Source organism: Centrocercus urophasianus, unplaced genomic scaffold (genome assembly GCF_019232065.1).
Source record: "Centrocercus urophasianus isolate 14NV4802_14NV808 unplaced genomic scaffold, USGS_Curo_1.0 seq_26, whole genome shotgun sequence".
In the NCBI taxonomy this organism is placed as follows: domain Eukaryota; kingdom Metazoa; phylum Chordata; class Aves; order Galliformes; family Phasianidae; genus Centrocercus; species Centrocercus urophasianus.
Window position 1 is genome coordinate 6,070,099 of NW_024884822.1, and position 24,069 is coordinate 6,094,167.

Here is a 24,069-nt window from a genome sequence, read left to right on the forward strand (position 1 = left end):
GGCTAAATTCTTCAATTTCCCAGATAAACTGAAGAGCAGCAGAAAAGCTACAGAAAACAAGGGCAAGAAGTACTCAGTGTAATCTGTAAACGATGAGCTAAATGCAGACCGGCAGACTTCCACCAACGCTTTCCAAGGACAACTAGCAGTACTCCTGGGGCTGTGCTACAGCCAGATAGCGCAGTCAGAATCGCTTCTCAGTTCATACAGAACTGTGGGCTGTGGTGTAATTTTGATAAATCGCCTTCTTTTCCTCTCAACAGGCACTGGTGCTGTGTGGGCTGCTTTAATCCCCACCACCTTACACGCACAACTACACGTTTTTGTTTGCTGTTGTCAAGCCAGCTGTCTGCATGAAAACAGTTTTCCTCTGTTCCATCTCTTTGGAAATACACAATTTAGATCTCCGCACGTCAATGAGGAGGGAGGAGCAGGCCGCCGCACCTCAGCCACCACCAATATGGCGCCTGGCGCGCGACACGCAATAGGCCGTGTTGGCGGGGACGCATCCAAGATGGCGGCGGCATAGTTCCACCTCCTCGCCGCTACGCAAAGATGGCGGCGGGGCGGGACGAGGTTCGCCGCTCTCCGCCCAGACCGGAAGCGAGACAGGAAGCGCGGCGGCGCTGGCGGAAGGGACCGCGCAGGAAGCGCCTGCCGGGGCTAAGCCATCCCCGCGGGCACAATAACAGGGCGGCGCTGAGGGGCAGGTAAGGGGCGGCGGGCGGGCGGAGGTATGGCGGGTCCGTCAGCTGCAGCGTCCGCCCGGTCCGCGGCCCCTCGCTAGCCTGGGCCTGGCGCGGCGGTTCTGTCCCCTTTTGCTGTTGCGTGGGGACCCTCGCGGAGTGACAGGCCCTGAGGAAAGCGGGGAGACCCGGGGCGGGCGCGGGGTGCCCGCTGGGGCTGGCTGCGGGAGAGCGGCGAGGGAATCTGCCGTCGTATCCGCGTACCTCGGCACGAAATCAGCTGTACGCCGCGGAGCGAGCGCTGCTCGTAGCTTAGCTCTCCTCCGTGGTGTCTCGGCAGCGCTCGCGGCTGCGGGGCCCGGCAGCTCCGGCTCGTTCCGCTCCCCTTGCGGTGGGCCTCGTCGTTCCGGCTGGAGGCGGCTGTGATGAGGAGCTGCTCTGCTTAAAGTGACCCTTAGCAGCTTAGCCGGGAAGAACCAAGCTCGTTTGCCTGCTTCATGATTTTTTTTTTTAAATTATTTTTGAAAATTGAGTCGAGTTGGCAGCACAAAACGATAGGTGCCTTTAACTTGTCAGCGTGGGACCTGGAGTAGCATGCGTTCTGCAGAACGCTGCTGCATAAGAGATTCAGGCTCTTTTTCCTTATTGGTAGGAGCCGAGTGCAGCAACAGCCCAATATCAGAGAAAGTTGTGCTTGCTGCCTTTAAATCTGGATTTTTCTAGACTTCTCCCTTTCACGCTGATCTGCTAATATCTTCCTCTTCCCTCAGATCACAGTCTGTCATCTTTTATGCTGTTGTACTTGAAATACTTCTCTACTTTACTCCTGAATCTGCTTGTTAATCAAGATTTTTTGACGTTGTGTCTGGCTCTGTGCAAATTGAATGATCAGGTGATATTCACTTGGAATCCATGCAATACTTCTTTTCATAAGAACTCGGTGTCAAAAGTAGTTTGAAGTCAATTTTAGGCTTTCTGAAGCTGAAAAACAGTGCAATGTTGCAAACGCCCTGAACTTTCCCAGCGTGCACTAAAAAGAAATGCAGTATGTGTACAGGCAGCACACTTAGAGTTTTCAGCTTTGGCAGAAGAGGCCCCAGCCAATCCACAGGGATACATATATGTTACATGCAATTCAGTAGCAAAAGATGCCTTTTAGTATCAGTATTGAAAATGAGATTAACTATGAGCCATGCAGTTGTTAATGAAGAGTGTGTAAAAAGATACGTACGTGTGTGAAAGCACATGTTTTTCAGTAGTTAGATCATAGTGAAGCTGTCATTGTTTCAAATTTTCATTTTGTGCCAGCCTGTGAATCTTTTGTGTTCCAGAACACAGAATTTTCCTTTTAATTACCAGGAGGTGCTTTGTTTATCTGCTAAGGAGCCATTTGCACGTCATAAAAAGTACTGTGATGTATTAAATCACAGTGAGCACTGTAACAGAAACACCTCTGATAAATCTTCCAAAATCCATTTTTTTAAATTTGTTTTCTCTCATCCACTGAATTTTGCTATTCAACCTGTTAAACAGGTTTACTGAGTTAAAGCTGTTTTGCCCTACTCAGCAGAAAGCATTCCTCAGCTAAACAGCAGTACTAAAGACATTTCTCTTGCTGTTTGTCTGTATAGGATGTTAACTCAGTTATTCTGTTGTTAATATGAAGTTCACATTTATTTCAGCTATGTGTTATTTCTTAGAATAAATGCTTTTAAATAAAACTTTATTGTTATTCCAGTCTTTCTGTGCCAGTGTGTGCTGTTGGGCAGTATAAGCACAAGCACTGGAATTCAGTAAAGGGAGCAGAGAGGGGATGTCCTGCACACTGCTGCTGAAGCGAGATCTTTGAGCTTTTCAGCAACGTTGATCTTTAACTAAGCTACCTGAGTATTTTTTTAGCATTGTAACCTTTCAGAGGAGCCAGCCACTTCTTACAGTCCTTTTTTCAGGAATTATCTGCAGCCTGGCTTCTTTAAAAGGGAAAATTGTTTTTCTGCTGGACAGAGGCCTTGTGCTGTTTCACTGGGCGATCTCTAGTTGGTGTTTGATAATCTCTTGGTGTGATTTGTCTTGACTGACAAGTATGTGGACGATATCTCTGAAGACATTTTATTCACACAGAAGAGATGATCTAAAAGCTGTGGTGATTTTCCTCTTTATCAATTTTCTCAAAAGGATTTTCTGGTTTCGTAGGATCATAGAATCATAGAATACCCCAAGTTGGAAGGGCCCCCACGGTGTTCACTGAGTACAACAGCTGGCTCCGTGCTGAATCCCACAGAAATCAAGCTTTATTTCTGAGTATTGCCCAAATGCTTCTTCAACTCCATCGGCTCGATGTCATGACCACAGCCCTGGGGAGCCTGTCCTGTGCCTCTGGGCAGAACCTTTCCCTAATACTCTTGTGACCTCTCCCTGACGCTCCATTCAGCTCCATTCAGCACCCTCAGGTCCTGAGCTGTCACCAATGAGGCGCCTGCACCTCCACTTCCTCTGAGTAGCAATAGATTTGGGAAGCCATGCGTGAACCTCACACACAAAGCAAACTACAACTTACTGAAAAAAAAAATTCTATTTTTCAGCTAATTCAACTGCACTGCTGTTTGCTTTTTTCTTTTATTCTTTTTTTTTTTTTTTTGAGAAAGTAAGCTTAAGGTGGTGTATCCTCTATTCAGGCCTTCTCTCTCAGTTGCACTCAATTTGTGAACATTTCCTTTCTTCAGAAATCATTGCAAATATGGGTCCCAGGCGGAAAAATGTGAAACCATGCTCGGTGAACAGAGAAGGTTCTGAGTCTACCAAAGCTGATGAGCCAAAAGATTACATGAACCAGCTCTCCCATGAAGTGCTTTGCCACATCTTTAGGTGAGCGGCTTTTCAGAAGTCAAGTTTATTGTTTATTATTATATTGTTTTCTGTTTTGTTTTCTAATCTCGCCTCCATTAATAGTTGTGTCACAAACTGCTCAGAAAGTATTGAGGTACTGTGTGTGAAGAGTTGGATAAAAACTGAATTTGAAAGGGTCAGGGATCAGTCTTTCAGTTGCAGAATTCATTCAGGCACTTTGAAAGTTAACTTGTGAATGTGATGAATAGTATAATAAGTGAGAAACAACAACAAAAAGGGTGATTTAATTTTGTTCACAAGCATGTGATGACAAGTGCTTAAAGATTGATTTCAGTGCAGAAATATGTATCTCAGGTGTTACATAGCTGATAGGCTTTGTTTGAAATTGTATCTGCTTCACAGATATTTATATATAATTGTTTGTATCTGCCTACAAAGGGGAACTTGGATGAGTGCATTACCTTACCTACAACAGCCATCCTCCAAGGTGTTCACCCTGCCAATTATACTGAAAAGATAGCATTTTTTGTGACAAGTTCTCTGAAAACAATAGCTCCCACAAGATATTTGCAATTTGAACATGATAGTATGTACCAGAAACTGAAAATAGCTTTGATTAAACTGTGAAAAAATTATTGTGGCTAGTAGTTTGGTTGACAGTATTAGTTAGAGAGCTAAAACACATCCCTGCTTTAGTATTCAATTTGTACCTCAAGTAGCCTGTATTTAGTATCAAAAATAGGTCTTTCTTTCTCTGTAGCCAAATCTCACACTTTAACAGAGTGCTGTCTGAAAATTCTGTTTGAATTAATGTTATTAGGTGTTAGAAATGTATGAATTCATGTAGCCATCCTTGAGATGTTCTTTATTTTGGAAGAAGCTGAAGGAATTCACATTTGATAAATCAGAGGGATGTTTTTTCCTCTCCCAAAGGTACCTTCCCTTGCAGGATATCATGTGCATGGAATGCCTGTCCCGGAAGCTGAAGGAAGCAGTCACTCTTTATCTGCGAGTAGTGAAGGTTGTGGATTTATGTGCAGGCCGTTGGTGGGAATACATGCCCACTGGTGAGTAGTGCACTCACTCAAGATCTGGCATTAAAGTGGTGTTGAGCAAAACTGGCTGTGCATGCTGTCCTGTTATTTATACTGACATGTACAGGGTGAACTTTCAAAAGCAGTAACAGGAGTTAGGCTTTGGATTCTTTTTGTCCAATTGTGAGGTCTGGATGGCTTCCTCAAGTTTGTGTGTATATATATGTATGTTGGATGCTACTGTAGCTGAAATGGGGATTCTCTGTAGCAGTCTATAAATACAATCTATGTTTGTCTGGTTATTGTAAGGGAATTAAACCAAGGGTTAATCCAAGAAGAGTCTCTTTGCATGCAGGCAGGAAAAAATACAATGGAATGAGAGAGCAACTCATCTGCCACCACTTTACAATGTAAGAATAAATAAATTTTGATGTCACACGTCAAGCTATCTTCAGATCAATAGATAAGTTTGGCAACTTAGGTCACCCCTGTGAGTATTAGAATTTTGCTTGAAGTTTGTTGGGGGTGAGAGCTAAAATAAGTGAATTCTAAAACTTAGAGATTCTGCAGTTAGATGCATTAGGACTGATATCAGGTACGTGATTGCACCTAACCTAAGACAGATGTAAATAGAGATAATTTACAGCTTTAAAATCCCTCTTATACGTTGTCTTATGTTAGAATAAAATAATCCTTTGCTTTAAAAAAATTGTTTCATGTTTTGGGGAGTTATGAGCTGTGGTGAATAGTGGCAGATACAGACAACTGATCTGGTTGGGTGTTGTTGAGCCATAAGTTGGTAAGTGGGATTCCAGAAAAGATAGAGGCACAGAGCCTGTCTGCAGATGTCCATCATCTGAAATGGGCGAAAGCATAGTTAGCCCTGTAGCTGTGCAAACACACAGGAGTCTCCTTCAGGAGACTTAGCAAGCCTGCAGAATTCAAGGCAGAAGCATGTAGATCACAATTTCTATAATCTGGAAGCAGATGATAAGCTATTGCTTCACTGAGTACATCTTTTGACATTAGAACTTACACTGCCATATAAAAAGGACAACACGTTTGGCTTTCCCTTTACAGCTGGGTGTCTGCTGTTACACAAATACCAAATCTGTTGTTGTCATCTTAGGTTTCACTGATTCCAGTTTCCTAACGCTGCTGAGGAAGATGCCAGACATTGAACAACTTTATGGTCTTCATCCCAGGTATCTTGAAAGACGCAGAGTTCGTGGCCATGAAGCTTTCAGCATTCCTGGAGTTCTAGAGGCTTTGCAGGCCTGTCCAAATCTATTGGTGAGTGGTTAGATTCAAGAGAGAGATTCTTTCAACAGCTGAGACAATTCTTGTTAACCAAACAGAAAAGTGTGGCTTACAGGATTTTACATTCATATTTACTGAGTTTGTACTGAAATCTAGCATTTAATTGTGACCATATATACAAGTGAACAGTGCTTACAAGTACTTTGTTTAGTTGCGCCAGTGGGAATCACAGGTGATGCTAAGTCCAGCTAAGAGTTTAAACTGTGTTTCCTCTTGCTTTTAAAAAGACAAGTCGCACTGCAAATGTCCAGTAAAATGACACTGCATTATCTTTGGTGTGTTACTGAGAAATTTACATGGCTAATAAGCATATTGTTGCTTAAGCTTATTGCTTGCTGTTATTGCTTATGCTTATTGTTGCTTAAGCATTTACTTTACTTCTTTTTTTTTTTTTCCAGGGCGTTGAGACCTCCCATTTAGAGCTGGTGGAAGCTATCTGGACATACATGCCACAAGTTCATATTTTAGGGAAGTTTCGTAATCGTAACGGTGCTTTTCCAATCCCTCCTGAGAACAAGCTGAAAATTCCTATAGGAGCTAAAATTCAGACTTTGCACTTAGTAGGTGAGTGTTTAGTGGTGATGTGTATTGCCTTAATCACAGGTGTCTTTTGTTACTGTCAAACTCTTACTCAAACTCTGAGAGATTGTCATTATTTTGAAGAGAGGAAACTTGAATTTGTGGAATTTTTTGAGATATCTGTTGCAATACATATAATAGCAGGAAGGGAAAGTCTTAAACTGTATTCACAAACTGAGGTGAAGGACTTGTGCTGAAAATGTGTACAGCTTTTATCACACTTCATGTGACAAAGAAAATGCTTCATTTTTATAGTCAGAGTATTGACCTGAAGAAATTTATCCTGGATTTTATACTTAAAAATGCATTTTTAAAAGTGGTTCCTGAATTGAACTTTCATTTTGTTTATGTATTATTAGGAGTGAATGTCCCTGAGATTCCTTGTATCCCAATGCTGAGGCACCTTTATTTGAAGTGGGTGAGACTCACTAAACCACAGCCTTTTAAAGATTTCCTTTGTATCAGCTTACGCACTTTTGTAATGAGAAATTGTGCAGGTAAGAGGGATTCATCTGTGGTTTTAGCACATTGCAAATCTAATAATTGTGTTAAAGCTGCATAGCTATCAACTGCAAATGGAAATCTGAGAGGAGTTGTTTTATTTAAAGTGTTGTGTAGGAATATCTTTCTCCATGTTATTTGATGCTGTGTAATTCTGTTGACATCTTTGAATTATTTAAGATGATATTTTGTTTAATTTTGTTACGTGAGCAAGCTTTTATCAACATTGATCTGTTCTGTGTAGGACCCACAAATTCTCTGAAGTATGTTCCCCTAGTGACAGGCCTGGCTTCTGCCCGAAATCTGGAGCATCTGGAACTGGTCCGTGTTCCATTTCTTGGAGGACTTATTCAGCACGTGGTAGAAGATAGCTGGAGATCAGGTATGAAACTTCTCTTGTACTTTAAATAAATAGATTTTTAAAAAATTATGGATGTATTTGGTTAATTCTCTTGTCACATCAACACTGGTAGAAACGTAGAAGGCTTAAGGTTGTGTGATGAAATGATGTTTTTTTTCAGGTGGTTTTAGGAATTTGCACACTATAGTTCTGGGAGCTTGCAAGAATGCACTTGAAGTGGATCTTGGCTACCTCATCATAACTGCTGCACGAAGGTATGGCCCTTCAGAGCTTTCTTTTTCCTCTTTTTTTCAAAATAAGTGTCTTAGTAATAAAGTTCAAGAATGTGAAGAAGCAGAACAACATTCAAAAGTTTAAGGAATGAGTACTTGTATTCTTTGGCTAAAATAACTGAATCATGTTGTGTCTGGAAAGTGCTGTGCTGTTTAGTCTGGCTACTCTGATGCTTCCTGTAACTGCAAAAAATTGCCATAAAGACACAAATATTCTCTTAATCCTACCATTGGTGAGATATTTTCTTTGTGATACCAGAGTGCATCTTCTTGAGTAGTTTCTGTGACAGCTGTTTGGGAATGCCTCATAATATGAATAATTCTTGATTGCATTCAGGTTGCATGAAGTGCGGATCCAGCCTTCCTTGACCAAAGATGGTGTTTTTTCTGCTTTGAAGATGGCTGAACTGGAATTTCCACAGTTTGAAACTCTTCATCTAGGATATGTTGATGAGTTTTTACTACAGTGTATGGCATTTTTAATATACATAAATTATTTGATAGATACAAAGATTAAAAGAGTTGATGTCAATGTTCAGTCAATGTCTAAGAGTGATTATAAAGAATTTTATTTACCCTTAATGAGGCTGCTGATCTCATACAACAAAATGCTTGTTTTTTTTTTCACTTCTTGAAATGCTCATTGAAGTTAGAAAGTCTCAGCTTTATTCAGCTGAAGTGATTGTTTGATCCACTTTGCAATTTAGACTGAAATAGGGAATTAGAACATCGTGCTATGAAAGGCAATTTTCTAAAGTTTACCACTATTTCTACTGTCTTTTCCATAGGTAAAATGACAAATGGGGACTTGGTGAAGTATGGCTTGGCTGATGTGGTTGAAAATCCAGGAATTATTACAGATATTGGTATGAAAGCTGTAAATGAGGTTTTTTCTTGCATCAAGTATCTGGTCATTTACAACTGCCCACATCTACATAACCCAAATAATTGGATCACAGGTATTGCACGCTTTCTGAAATTTTAGAAATATTATGTGAATAGCTCACATTTTTATGAGCAATTCATGCTAAATCTTAACTTGTAAGAAATAAGATCCTCTTAGTAAGAAGCAAAATAATGAGGTACTAGGTGGAAAAAAATAAGTGTTGAAATGTAAATGTGTGAACGATTCTTTGACTCCATGCATAGTTTCTGTATGCAAATGTGAAAGTGTTTGCACTGCTAGGCAAGAGAGAGTACAGTATTTTAACATATAAAATGGCAATATGATCTACTTTTTATGTGTGTATCTTAGAATGCATATTTTTGTTTTAACCTTCTTGAATGCACATCCTTGCAGGTCTTGTGGTGGGAAGATAGTTAAATCCTGTGGCCCTCTGGATTTTATGTATATTTCAGCTGCTGAAGTACTAGGGAGAAAGTGAGAAACAGATTAGGGTTCTTTTCAATATCAGTACTGATGTGCTGTGAATTAGAAATGAAGATAAAAATTTATTTTGTGCAATCATTAATAACCATAAGGCAATAAAATGACTTGTGACATTACTCACAGGAACTGTACACAGGATAATACAATGTAACTAAAGTGAACATCCACAGAATTAACGTTTTGCTCTTCTTTGCAATTCAAAGGATGGTACGACATGAAAACCCCATAAAGAGTGATTTTAGAACAGATTTTTTTTTATCCTCATACTACTGCTTATTCTGTTTTGTCGTAAGTACGATAGGTGATGCATGGTTTGGAACCAGAATGTTGCTGGTAACAGTCAGATGGGATACTAAACTCTAACCAAACTGCCTACTCTAAAATCTGGAAAGACGACAGTGAGAAATAAATGAGATAGGAGTTCTTAAGGAAATAGATCTCTTCTCTTCTGCAGATCATTCAAGATGGACCCGGTTGGTTGACCTCACGTTGGTGCGATGCCACGCGATAAAGCTGGATTCGTTCAGTCAGTTCATTGAGTTACTGCCAAGCTTAGAATTTATTTCTCTGGACCAGATGTTCCGTGAGCCTCCTAAGGTGTGTATTTTGGGGAATTAATTTGCTTTTTATTTTTGCCTGCTCATTTGAAATACAGTGAACTCTAGCAGTTAGGCATGCTTCTAAAAGTTTTAGTAATTAAATTGAATAGCTTGGTGAGCGAATTACTTAGGTTTGCAGTTGCTGTTATTATGGTTTGTTAGGGAGAGTGGTGCTGCTTTTGCAGAGAGAACAGTGACATTTATGATGCCATATGATCATGTGACCAGAAAACATGATCCTTGATAGTTAGTTCTATCTTGAAGCTATTGTGTTCCAGGAAGACTGTATAGCCTGCTCATTGTGTTGCTGTAAATCATCTAATAGCATATGACATATTTCAGTAAGTTAAGATTTTACTGTTTATAGAGTTTCCTTTCATTAGGATCCTTACAGAGAAAGGAAAGTTTTCTGGATTGCCAAACTTAAGATAGACCTTTGCAGTGTATAACATAAGGAAATATTAGGAACAATTTACTAGCTCTTCTTATAGATATTAGTCTCTGTATACTGTCAGAATGCTTTTTTTCGTAGCAGTAGGGTACATTACAGAGGTAATCTGTCAATGTTTTTAAAGCTTTAGAGTTGTTCTTTGCTTTTAGGGCTGTGCTCGTGTGGGCTTAAGTGCAGGCACAGGAATCGGTGTCTCATCTGCCCTAGTCAGCAATCAGAACTCTAACAATGACAATGACAACAACAATAATCACCAAAATAACAACAATCCCAACATCCACCACAACAACCATCAACATCCAAATGACCAAAATGAGGAGAATGAGCTGCGGCAGGATGGGCAAGCTGAAGGGCAGCAGATTGCAGCTGAGGGTAATCTCTGATCTTTGTGAACCCTGCTGGGTAGTCAGTATGCTTGTATTGCTACTTACCTACAGTCATAGAGAACATATATATTGAAAACCCTTACAATTCCTGGTGTGTAACTGTAATTTTTTAACCTTTTCTTAGTGCTGTCTGCACATTGCTGATACCTCTGATAAAAGCCATCTCCCTGTTGTATCTAGAAACTGATGCAGGGACATTAAAAATCAATGACTTGAGGCAGTACTGGTGTTAGCAGTGTAAAACTTCAGTGTGATACTCATTCATGGATGGAGGTGTGAGGTGTTTTCTAGGCTTCTCTGGTCAGGGCTTAGTAGTGTGTCACAGTGTCCGATAGTATATTTTTAAGCTTTACCAGTGAAGACAGATGTCATTTCAAGGAATGAAGATGTGAATTCTGATTACACTACTCATTGCAATGTTAGAAGACTTTTGAAGGGTGGAAAATCTGGGAGAAATAAACCCCAAAAACTGAAACTAAAAAAAAAAAAAAAAAAAGACTAGGACTTTAGCTAGAAAACGTAGAACAAGTTGCTGTGGGCTCTTTTAAGTAGAACAGGTCTTTACAGGACTTCAGTGTGCAAATTAAATTTGAGACTCTGTGAAGAAATCAAGGCAATTGTTATGTATTTCTTGGTGACTGACTGGCTAGGTGTTGATTGAATTCCTCTCCATGGGTTTTGTTACTTTTATTTCCTTCTTTTAACTGTACCTCAATCTTCTCAGCACTAAATGAGATGGAGGAGGTGGCACCAGAAGAAGGGATGGCTGCTGGACAGGGCCACAACGATGTCCCTGCTCACAGCCAGGCTGTTGTTCCTATGGAGGTTGATGAAGAGCAAGCAGGTAACTATGCTTTTGGAAGGAAACTGCCTTTTGGTATCACCTCTCAAGGTGTTAAGTACTTCAGTGTAAGTTTGGTTATTAATTTTTTTTTTCCAGGTGAAATATCTGGTACATTTGAAATTATGTTGCTAGCACAGCTTATCTCTGTGAAGAAATTCAGTCTATTTTAAAGTCTGTATTACAATTTCCAATTTTCTTCTGCCTTTGTTATTAGGTAACTAATAATATACGTTTATACTCAAAGTTGGTAATTCATGCTTCTTTTAATGATGGAGCCACAGGATGAGTGGTGAAGTTGAATGAGATGGCTAAATTGAACTAAATTCATCTCTTGTAATTTTTTTCAAGGAGTTCTAAAAGTTCTTCAGACTTTTAATCCACTCTTCTCTTATTTTTACTTGAACTGTTGTGGTTCTGTTTTCAGGACCAAGTGGCATTCAACCTGTTGTAAAAGCAGCACCTATTACTGTACATGATTCAGACAGCGAGGATGAGGAAGAAAGTATGGGAACAAGAGCCTGCATCACTAACAACATTGCACAGAATTACTCAGATGGAGAAGAGAAAACCAGAGATCCAGTGGAAACTAAAGAACCTTCAGGTGTGGAACAGCTGGGTGAGGGCTGGACAGTGTTCTGCAAAATTTGTTCTTCAGTTTTTCAGTCTTGTTTACAGCTTTTTAAAAGGCATGCATGTTTGTTTGCCTCCTCCACTTTTCTTCCTTATTGTAAGTAAAGAATAGAGAGGCAAGGACATCTCTCTATGAGCTCTGATCATGTAGTTGTTGTACAGATACAAATCAGAAGTATAGTGCTGCACTGCTCAGCAGGCAGAAACCTGCCACTCTTTATTTGCAAGTGTGTGCAATTTAGCATGTCTGTGAAGCCAAATTTGCAGTTCTTTTGCATTTATGATTCCCCTGCCAAAGCATTGCTCCTGGTTTAAAAATAAAAAAAAAAAAAAAAAAGTGACAGTTGTGGCCATCTTTTGGTTCATACAGGACCTGTGGAATTGTCCTGGAGGGAGGGGATGCTTCCAGGTGAACTTTAGTTTGATAGGAACTTTAGAATTCTCAGGGTTACGTTTAGTACTCTGTGCTCACCACTTCTCAACAGTGCTCATGCTTACTGTGTGTATGTGTATGTATATACTTACTATTACTATACATGTTATTAAGAGTCAGAGGCTCTTTGTGGTAGTGTGGCAACTATAGAGAGATGCAGAAAAGGGCATTCCCTCCCTTGCAGAATTTACAGCTATAATATGCGCAGCTGTGGCAGTAATTCTGAGTCCTGTGTCTGATACTGTGTGACATGCTGTCTTTCCAGCAGCACAGATGACTTACTATTTCCTGTAGTTTTTATTCTAAGTGGTTTCTTATGTATGCAAGAAAGGAGGAAGTCAAAGTCAAATTATAAGTAGTTGACAGTTGAAGTGCATGTGGTATTAAGACTTGATGAGTTTTCAGCTAAGCAATTAGCATGGAAGTCCTGTATTGTGAAAGACTGAGAAATGTACTGGTCTGATACTGATTTGGTTTCTGTAAGACCTAGGAAGAATCAAAGCTGCAATGAAACAAGTATCTTCTGTAGCCATCATACTCCTTACACCTAATCTCTCTCCTCATTTTAGCACATTTCCATGAGGCTTTATAGGGCTATTGTTACAATGTAGACGTCGGTTCCCTTTGGGGAGTTGAAATAATCTGTAGTAGAAAACAAGAAGCATTTAGAGGCAATTGGATTGAACTTCTGCAGAGCCAGTAATATTCTGGGGGGCCTAGTTTAGTGTAATTAGCTGAGAGAAATAAGTTAGTAGACTTCTAGGTTCTCCTTGTGATTTTGTACACTATTCACTGTGTTTCTTTGTTCATCTGTAAACTGAAATATCTAGTACCTACCTACACTGTGTTTTGTGCCTAGGAGGGGACCTGAAGATAGCTGTTGAAAACAAACTTTTGTCATATCTACATTATTATTTAATTCCTCAGATTTATTCCTTATATTTAAGAAAAGAGAAACCTATAATTAAAAAACATATAATTTTTTTCGTATTTTTGTGGTTATGCCTTTTTAACCAACTGGTTAGCTGGTTTGTCAAAATATTAACCCTTCTGGCAAATACGTGTCATATTTACTGACAGGCACACCAGCACACCACTACAGAAATAGCTGAAAGACTTTATAGAAACTGAACAACCGCTCAAATTAGTGTTAATTCACATAACATCTGAAGGAGTTGTGAACAGCATAATGGTCATGACAGGGTTTGTTGTTGTCCTCTAGGCTACATTCTGTTTTAAGAAGCCTAAAAGAGTAGCCAGCACTCAGTATTTATTTGAACTGTGTATTTGGTTGTCTCATTGTTTTCTGATATTTAACTTACAGTGAGTGGTAAAGGCAAGACACCCTTGCGGAAGAGATGCAGTGCCAGCCAAGTGGGCCAGGCAAAGCAGTTCCATATGGAGGAAAGCAGCTGTGAGAAAGGTTGTCAAGTAACAAGTGAGCAGATTAAAGCAGACATGAAAGCAGCAAGTGACATGCCTGAAAGGAACAAAGGCAAAGATTCTTACCCGAGTTGTGGTAATGCAACAGGATCAACAGGATCATCCAGCTCCTGCAGTGCTATTTCTCCTAGCCCTGACTGTGCACAGACAGCTAGTAGCCACTGTGCTGGCACCAGCCTAACAGCTGCAGATGAATCCAGGCAGTGTGTCTGCTCACCTTGTAAAAGTGAAGGTTCCAGTGAGAGAGAGACTGAGGAGACCTCTGTTTGTTCCAGGTGTTCCTGCTACAAGCCACAGGACACGCAGCGGAGGACTAGTGGGTGTTGTGATGGGGAATGCCCATCCACCAGTGGTGCCTGCAGGAGTGGACGGAGCAGCACTGGGTCAGATTTTGCACTTAGGACTCTGCCGAACTGTGGGTCTCCTCGAGAGGCAAGTGGTGAGAGGACTAGTGGGAGTGCCTGTGGGCCTGCCAGTGGGGAGGAGAGTGTGGGCTCACAGCAGAAAACCTGTGAGATGCAGTATAAAGAAGAATATCCTCGCCGGCCGCTGACGAGAGCTAGAAGCAAGCTGTCACATGTCCCTCTGGTGTCAGAGTCAGGTATGGCCTATATACAGTGTTCATTTCTGAGTAAACTACTGTCCTGCCATGAGAAAGTGTTGAACAAGAGCAACACCCACAGGTAATACTGAAGTTAAGCATGAAACATACTGAATAACAACTTTAAGTGGTTTTCAGAGGTTCAGAACAACTGACTTCACTGGCTTAGCTGGGTAAAATAACAAGTTCCTCTTTAAAGAATGCCATTGTTGTTTTTCTCCATGCAAGTATTTCTGTATGTTATCCATTCCTACAAAACAGCATTTCATTTACTCATTTGAAAACCAAATGCAACTCCTTTTGACAGCATCTCTCTTCCTGTGAAGGTTGTCATTTATTGAAACTTAAGAATGCCTCCACTATTAAAATTCTCTCTTTAAAAGGAAGACAGCAGGTATGCTCAGATCTCAGAAAGAAGGCAAGTGTTAATAACTGATACTTTATCAAACAATAACAAAAGCCAAGATTAGGATTGAGATGTAATACTGTACAAGCTTGTGCACCTGCATGTTGGACTTCATTTCCAAGTGTGTAAGGCATGACAATCAAACGTGTTGAAAACTGTCTTTTATTAAACTAGTTCACTTTTCACATAATATAAAGCATATGAATGAAACAACAACAAAAAAGTCCTGAGGGGCTGAAATGAAGTTGGAAATGTTGGGAGAAGAATAAATGCAAGAGGTGAACTTGCTATTTCTTTTGAATTTACATGCTTGCCAAACTAATAATCCTAGTTTGGCATAGCAGAGTTTGTAATTACCTCATATACTCAGCATTGTTTGCTGAGAATACGTGGCAATAAAAATGAAACTGAGAAATGTAGCATGCTGGTTCCAGGCCCGTATGTGATAGAGGTAGAAAGGATTGATAACAGATTCATATCTCTGGTAACATGGAATAATTCAAACACAGCAAGTCCTTATGTTTTTCCAGTTTAACTTAGTGTTGCTAAGTGTGAACAAAACCTAAATCATGTAGGAAATGGTTCCATGGCTGAAAGCATCTCAGAAGAAGTGATCTTGTTTTTACATTTAATGTTTTTTCTACCTTGCTCCATTATGACTAAATACTAATCTGCATTATTTAATTAAAAGACAGCATTTCCTCTCTATCTTCATAAGTCAGTGAGATCTTAATATTATTTTGCTGTAGAGTTTGAATTGTTTTCCTATAAATAACCTGGGAATGTGCAGTAAAAGTCACTGCTTTCCTCTATTCTGGTATAAATGAAACTGATTTTCAGATTCTGTAACAAACCTATATTTGGTAGTAAAAAGTTGGGTTTTTTTTTGTTTGTTTGTTTGTTTTTTTTTAATTACTTACACAGTGGGATGAGTTGAACATCAAAGCCAGTGAAATGTAGAAAGTATTATGACCAGTAATGACCACTGGCTGAAATATGGTGTGTAATAGTGATTTTTACCTCAGTAAAAATGCAAGCCACAACTTTTCCTGTAATGAATCTTTTCATTTTGACATGTGTTAGTTCTCATTCGTGGTGAAGCAAGCTTTTCATGAGCTTAAAAATGTTGTGTTGAACCTTCTGTAAGGCCGTGGGCTGTATCTTGAGCAATGCAACACAGAATTGGAGAGCTTTTCCTGTGTTGTAGATAGTGAAATGCTTCCTGTCTGTAAATGCTATGGGAACTGTTAAAAAGTAACAAACAACAAAAGCAAATCAAGCAACCCTCAACTAAAACATGGGAATGGTCGTTCATTTTTCATGGTCATTCGTTCATGAACTACTTAGCATCAGATCTTTCAGCCTCTGGCTCCCCTGAAGGATTAGGCAGAATTCTGCAGCTCATAAGCCCGCCGAGAATCACTTGTAATTAATAGTTCTCGTGTACTGGAAGCTGATGATGTTACATAGGCTAATAATGATCTCTTATTGTTAATAGTGATATAGAATAGTTAGTATTTTCTAATATTCTGCACATTTATCTTGATTATAAATCTTTGTAAGCATGCCATCTGTTTTACAAAGGAAAAAAGTTAAAGGATGATTCACTTTAGTAAAATAATTGATACTTTTGACCTGTTAATCGTAGAAAATTGTTATCTTTATTCTTTTCAAAGCTTTGTATTTTAAATCTAGAAGGAATTTGATACAACTGATGCATTTTAATAGAGTATGAAGCAGTTTGGGGACCTCAGAGTATTTTATACCTGGGCATTGTTTGCAATGTCAGGAAAAACTCTGAAAGTTATAAAGAACCAACTTTCAGGTAGTTTGAGGTTATTTCTACTATTTAAAACAGTAAAGGTGTTTTGTTTCCTGGATTTGTTAAGAGCATTGTTTGCTGCACAGAACCAAGTGTAACTTAACAAACTGCCGTCTGTTCTTTTCTTGGCTCGTTGTCCCTGATTTTGGACCAGTAGGTTAAGGATTCCTGTGTTTTCATCTGTAAACAGCACCCCTACCTTCTCCAGTCCCCAGATTATTCTACACAAATGATTCAGAGCAACAAATTTGCAAGTCTGTTTCCTAGAATCACAGAATGACCTGGGTTGAAAAGGACCACAGTGATCATCTAGTTTCAAGCCGCCTGCTATGTGCAGGGTCACCAACCAGGCTGCCCAGAGCCACATCCAGCCTGGCCTTGAATGCCTCAAGGAATGGGGCATCCACAGCCTCCTTGGGAAACCTGTTTCAGTGCTTCACCACCCTCTGTGTAGAAAAACTTCCTCCTAATATCTAACCTAAACCTCCCCTGTCTTAGTTAAAACTATTCCCCCTTGTCTTATCACTATCAACCCACTTAAACAGTTGTCCCCCCTCCTGCCTATATGCTCCCTTCAAGTACTGGAAGTGTTTTGGTGCAAAGAAAAGATGCACAGTTTTTTTTCAGGACAGACAGGTATTTTGATCTAGCTGTATAAAAAAAAGTATGTGTTCTTCCTGGATATTTTCACCTAGGAAATGTCCCTGTTGTCTTGAGATGTAAACAGAGGAAAACTTGTTCTGGTTCTCTGCTTTCAGAAGTGACCAAACCAAGGCCAAGGCAAACTACGAAGCGGAAAAGGACTGCTGACAAGTCCACAAGCACAAGTGACCCAGTTATTGAGGATGATCATGTTCAAGTAAGATGTTTCTCCTCACTCACTACAAGTTTTTATCAGTTGGGGGTGCTCACGAACAACAATACAGTAGCATAGACTTGTCTTTCTTTTAGGACTAGATGTTGTTCTCTGTGGTCCTGTCTGTATATAGGAAAATTCTGTTTTGGGTGCAGTGATACTTGGGCTGGCTTGAGAAGAGCAAAGTAAATGCTAAAGCTAAAATTGAAGCTAGTGAGATGCTCGCAGCTACAGTGCTGCATAAAGTCTTGCCTTCCCATACTGTCCGTGATGTGCAAGGGGAAATTTTCTTCTCTGACATTTGGTTTTTGAAATGACAGCATAGTCTACTGCTGTTAAAAGAAACATGGTGTATGTAATTACCTCTAGAAATACCAGCTCAATTGTAATGTTGCAAGCTGGGGGTTTTCTTACTAGGTAAATAACTGGTAGATGGTAGATTATCTGATAGAAACTGTGTTTTCTGATGAGAATCTTTTTTTTTCTTTTTTTTTTTTTATCCTGTGAAGTTATTCTTTTGCATTCTGTGATGTTGCTAGTCAGCAGAAAGTCTTTTTTTTTCTGCCATTGAGTGACTAGTCATCTCAAATGCCTGTGAAACCAAGTTGTAACATTTTGATTAGTATCTCCTTAGTATCTTTGTGTATCTGGCAGTAGCAGCTTATTTGATTTGATTTGGTTTGATTTGACCTATTATGGATTTGTTTGTTTGTTTTCAACAGGTACTGACTTTGAAATCCAAAAATCTTGTTGGAATCACTTTGACCAATTGTGGAATAACAGATTTGGTACTGAAAGACTGCCCCAAAATGATGTTCATACATGGTGTGTAGCTGATGTTATGCCTGTCTCCTCCATCTAGGATCATTAGACATTTCTGAAGGAAGCCAAGTTAATCCATTGCTGCTTTGCTACAAGTCAAACTGATATTTAGAATTATTGCATCTCAATTTGAATGTTCTTTTCCTTACAAACTGTAACAGATTTAATAAAGATTAGTATCAGAAAATCAACACTTGAAATTACATGACAGTTACAAAGACAGAGATACTTATTGGAGAGCGATAACACGACAATTGGAAGCTGATGAAATGATTTTTAAAGCACCTTGTTGTTTCTCTCATTTCTTCCTGCTTCCACATATTAGTTAGCTGACATGATGATGTCTTCCTTCTTGTCATGATAGAAATCTATTTTAAATTATGGCACTTAAGATGCATTAGGTTCACATTCCAGGTTGTATGACTAGTCCTGCAGTGAAGCGTTGTGTCATCTGTTGTTTTCTCTAACATGGACACAAGCACCGTGTTTTCTTCTGAGATGAAGTATCTTTGTTTAACAGAGAAGGAGGAAATTATTTCTTTATTTATTCCAGAATACTTCTTAAAACATAAATTAACTTTTAACTAGATTTTGATGACATGAGCATGATTACTAGAAAGGAAATAGCTTTCTTTTACCCTGCAATACGCTGTATTGGGTCTGATTTATAAGTCGTTGGATTTCAGTAGTGGGGATACACAGAAAGTTTCAGGGGGCTTTGTAAAAAGAAGCAAAGGAGGAGGGAAGGGTACTAGATTGAATTTGACATGGACTTTTATTAAAGTTTGATCAGAACATGGAAGAAATTAACAGATGCTGTATTTCTTCAATATACTTAAGTTGCCAGATATCCAAATTACTTCAGTAATTGTTACTTACATTATTTGTTTGCCTTCTTTTGAAACAGTCTGCTTTGAAGATGTCTGAAAGGAGAAAGCCTTTTCAGTAGTATATTTCTTGTTTTCTTTTGATTCTTTTAATAATTTCATTTGCTTGTTTATAGCTACAAGGTGCCGAGTATTGAAACACTTAAAAGTAGAAAATGCACCAGTTGTGAATCGGTTTGACTACGCCCAGTGCAAGAAGTTAAACATGGATCAGGTCCTAGATCAGATTCTCAGGATGCCACCAGAAAGAAACCGTATCATTTACCTTCGTCCAATGCAGCAGGTATCCAACCAATTTCTCTTGTTTAATCACACACAGAGCTGAAGTTCTTTGCCTGTATTCTTTCTCTTCTCTTGGCTTCATTTGTTTTTCAATTAATAAAAGAAATGTGGATGCTACAATAACTTGTTTATTAAAACTGTGTCCCATCAAGGCTTTTATTGCAGATTCTGGAACTTGGATGATACTGAATTTTAAGACTTAATGTTAATATCTCCAATAGTCATTGCATTACAAGATATTAAAAAAATCATGATGCATTGAATTAATTCCCAACTGAATAACTAAAGGTAACTTTAAGAACCTAGATGCTACTAACACAGCTTGTAGTTACATATAAGCAGAAGCATGACATAGGTGTAGGTATCTGAAATCTTTTACTGATGTCCTGTTAGCAATTAATGTTTTGAATACTGCTGTAAAGCTAAAAGCTGCATCCTCTTTTGGTACTGAACAATGTTAGAATAAAGTTTTGATACTGGCAGCCATCTTTTTCTCCCTCAGATTACTCATAGTAGAACAAAGCACTGGCATTAGTGATTTGTTGATATCATTTCAACAAGCAAATAATAGAGCTTGATCTAGAATCCAGACTAATTTTTGACTTGCACTCAAGCCAGGATGTTCCGTGTTATACAGTGGGGCTCCTGCTTTCCTGCGACGTAATGCAAGTTTGTGGGTCAGATTTCCTGACCAACAAGGGGAGGTTGATTTGGTATCAAAGCCAGCTTTCTTCGAGTCTTAGATCTTAAAGGAGAGTAGTAATACTATTGAAAACAACTGGACCAAAGACAATTCTGAGCAAGTGAATGTAGTTCAGACTGTTACATAGTTTTGTGAGGGATACATATACACTGGAGTTGGAAAAACTCATCAGAAAATACCATATCCCACCACATTCCTTAAGAATTTGTCACTGGCAAAGCTGTGCTAGGAAAGTTTAACTCATGTATTGCGTTATGTGTGATGTTGAAATTTCATTTAATTGTCCCCCAGAGTTTGGGAGATTTTATAGATGTCTGCTCTTGACTCTAAAATCGCATTCCTTTGTATCTCTTTGTTACAAGTCTTTATTTGCCTGCTTTCACAGGTGGACACACTGACTCTTGAACAGAAGATATTTAGTGGCCCCTATCCCTACCATATTTGCATAATTCATGAGTTCAGTAACCCGCCCAACGTCCGCAACAAGGTGCGCATTCGGAGCTGGATGGACACGATAGCAAATATTAACCAGTGAGTACTTGTCCTGCAGTGCCTTTGTGGAAAATACAGTCAGTCCTGATTCAAAGCTGCAGTTAGCTGTAGGCTTGTAGTATTCAGTTGCAATGTAAAAAAAAAAAAAACGACAACAAAAAAAACCCACCTTAGTTTGCTGGCTGGTGAAGTTTGAATTCTGTACGGTGTGTTGATGTAATATCAGTGTTAGGATAGAGCTAACAAAAAACTTAGATTAAATAAAACTGGTCATATGAAAAATACTGTAGAATTCTCTAGTTCTATTCCATGCAGTAGTAACGCAATTTAACACTGAAGGAGTCAGGGTGGTTGAGAGATATTTTCACATGGGAAACCAAATTTTGTCTTTCAAAAAAGAGAGAAGACTGATTTCCTTCAAGAAATAACATTTCTGGAGAAGATGATGTACAGTCAATTTCACTTTGTTACTGAGGAGCAGAAATTCCCAGCAGCAGGCAATTGTATCTAATGGCTTTTGTCCACATACTTTAAGTCTGTGTTTCTGTTGTCCAGGTTTGTCACTAAAATGGTTAAAAGAACAAATGTATTTTTGAATGCCTGTTTAGATGCAATTATGATGGGTTGTTTTTTGGAGATAGAAGCTATGTGTTAAAGTTACCTTAACTCAGTGATCTAAACAAGACGTATTCTCCATAGTTACTCAAAAGTGAAGGGACTTCATACTGTTTTTATGTGAAGGTCTTAGAGGAGCATTTCTATGGATTCAGGCTCATTAAAGTAAAGGTTATGCAGTAAGATTTCCCATTTGGTTCTTCTTCCTCCTCCCTTCACATTTCCAAGCAATACTGGCTGTAATCTTTTCATCCATCTCTCTAGAGAGCTTATTAAATATGAGTTCTTCCCTGAAGCAACACGAACTGAAGAAGACCTGAAGAAATACACTAAGTACCCTTGGGGACGAGATATTTACACTCTAGAAGGTGTGTATCTGTAGAGACCTGAAAGTTGATGCTCTTTCTCTTGCTCAGATAAGTAACTTTGATTGCATCACGTTGTAAGAGACATTAATAATCATTGTTGTGAAGAAAGAGGAGGGCCTTTAGCACAGAGTGGAGAAGTTTATGTTGAGAAGATGTTTCTGCATTGAGAGTGCTGATGCTACAGGCGTGCTGCTGTCTCCCTTGTATCTTCATCCTGTCTGTCTTCTAGGCATTGTGGATGGCGCCCCTTACTCCATGATTACTGACTTCCCATGGTTGAGGTCACTGAGGACAGCAGAGCCAAACAGCTACGCCAGATATGACTTTGAGGATGATGAGAGAAGTGAGCAGTCTTTTGTTGAAAGCTTCAAAGAATTCTAATTTGTTGCTTGGTCCAAATCTGACAGTGTGTTCCTTTGTTGTTGTTGTTGTTTATTTTTGTTTTCTAATTCTTATCCTACTTTTGTAGGCTATAAATAACCACTTGTAAAAGTGTTGAGAGCTGGACAAGAATGGGGACTGACAGTATAGTAGTGCAAGAGTGGATTGAGCAGCTTGGAGACTCCTAGTTATGACAAATCAGAAAAGCAGTGTAATGTTTAGCCTGAAAACATGATGAGTGTGTCATACCCAGAAGAATTAACCAATGTTCAGTGGGCAGCATCAATAATGTGGGCAGTCTCAGCAGAATAAGTTCTGTACAGTGGTGTTTCAGAGTTTGAACAAGCAGCAAAACAAAGAAGGGTAATATTTTAGCTGGAGTGAATGCACTTAAACTAATACACAAAACTAATGTTGTGATGTGTAGATCTAGCAATTCAAGTTCTCAGGAATTTCCTGGTGTTAGTAGTCAGAGCTCAGCTTCAGTCATGCTTCTGGCTTAGTGTTTTGAATTGTAAAGGTAGGCTAAAGAAAGTCCAACAGAAAGAGGAGTGAGATTCACAAAGCATTGGGAGAAATAAGGAAAGAACTTGACTTGAAAAAGCTGGAACAGAGAAGATGTAGGTTAGAGTTTAGGATGAAGTAAGGCTCTTTCTGTTTAGGAGCTTGTCTTGTGAAATATTACAGGAGACACTTCCTAGGGCTTCAAATAAGAAGCTTGTTCAGTAGCAGGGATAAATATGTTCTTTTACTACTTAACTAGGAAAATCTTGGAATTTCCTTCTTTAGAAGTATTCTTAACTGCCGTGGTTTCAGATGTAAGTATCTAGCTCTGTTTCAAAGAGGATGAGCCTCAAGAGGATGAGTCATGGCTATACATTTCTGTAATATTTTTTAAAACTGATTCATAAACTCTATGATTGCAGTTCAGTACGCAGTATGAAATGTCAAAAAATGATATGTATTCTTTTAAAAGGTGTAGTTAGCATAAATAGGGTGTTAAAGCCATAAAAAAGGCAGTTGCTTCATCCTTAATTACTCTTGTTTATACAACATTTAAGTGATTGATGAAACAGGGATCCGGAAAGCATGTCAGGTAAGTCTCAGGAGGAAGGCTCTGTTGTGCTTTCAGGTTCCCTTCACCCACAGGCACAGAGACTTAGTGTATACTAAATGAGGATTAGAGCTATTGAACAGTTTAAATGAGGGGAGGGGAAGGCAAAATGAATCTATGAATTCCATAACAGGAAGGATTACGGTTTTCACTCTTACGCTTTCCCCAGCTACTATTTACGCACCGCGGAGGAAAGGCCAGCTGTCTGCAGACATCTGTATGGAAACCATAGGAGAGGAGATCTCTGAACTGCGGCAGATGAAGAAGGGCGTATTCCAGCGTGTGGTGGCTATCTTCATCCACTACTGCGACGTCAACGGCGAGCCGGTCGAGGATGATTACATCTGAGCGGATCCCCTGTCGTCTCCTCTAGGTTCTGCTTGGCTCTGCCCGCCATGGGAGCAGGTGGATTCGTTCTGAATGCAAAGCGGTTTTTTGAAACACACACTTTGCAGTTGCTCTTACTCTGCTTGGAAAGAGTATGTAGTAAATGTATAATGAAAAGTAAAAATTGTATACTAAGGTTTGTACATAGGTGAAACAAAAGAAAAAACTTCCTAATACTGAGACTTTATTTCATATGTTTATACAATTTAATTTAAATTCCATTTTAATGAAGGCCAATGATTAGGAACAGGGAAGAATATTTGAATTTTTCAGCCCATATAATTCACTGCAGTTTTTTTTTTTTTTTTTCTTATAAACAAAATCCCATTTGCTGTGTTCGAAAGAGTCATCACAGTCTCTTTTAATCTGTGCCTTTTTCTTGAGCATTTAAGAGTCCAGTCTGAGTAAACCTGTTGAGCACAACTTTTGTGTCTTGTGTGCATTTTTCAAAGGAAGAGAATTGTGGTTGTGGGAAAGAAGGCCAAAAGCTGAAGAAAGCAGCAAAATTGGTGATCTGTGGTAGTTTCTAGAGTTCATAAAAAACAGTTTGGAAGAAA

The 24,069-nt window shown here is 39.2% G+C and overlaps 1 protein-coding gene across 2 annotated transcripts; it reads left to right on the forward strand.

Moving 5' to 3' along the window:
- Positions 1-623: 623 nt before the first annotated feature.
- FBXO38 (F-box protein 38) lies at positions 624-23,935 on the forward strand. Of its 2 annotated transcripts, XM_042826265.1 has the most exons (22): positions 624-710; positions 3,410-3,551; positions 4,467-4,600; positions 5,697-5,860; positions 6,286-6,451; positions 6,826-6,963; positions 7,212-7,349; positions 7,489-7,582; positions 7,938-8,068; positions 8,389-8,559; positions 9,445-9,587; positions 10,190-10,412; positions 11,151-11,270; positions 11,695-11,871; positions 13,658-14,377; positions 17,364-17,464; positions 18,184-18,286; positions 19,287-19,453; positions 20,541-20,686; positions 21,527-21,630; positions 21,860-21,973; positions 23,295-23,935. In XM_042826265.1, exons 2-22 carry the CDS (start codon positions 3,424-3,426, stop codon positions 23,471-23,473), a joined length of 3,561 nt encoding a protein of 1,186 aa, XP_042682199.1. In that variant the 5' UTR covers positions 624-710; positions 3,410-3,423; the 3' UTR covers positions 23,474-23,935. The 2 variants fall into 2 exon arrangements, with proteins under 2 accessions (XP_042682199.1, XP_042682200.1); XM_042826266.1 differs by lacking the exon at positions 624-710 and having other exon boundaries at positions 3,465-3,551; positions 5,773-5,860.
- The last annotated feature ends 134 nt before the right edge of the window (positions 23,936-24,069 follow it).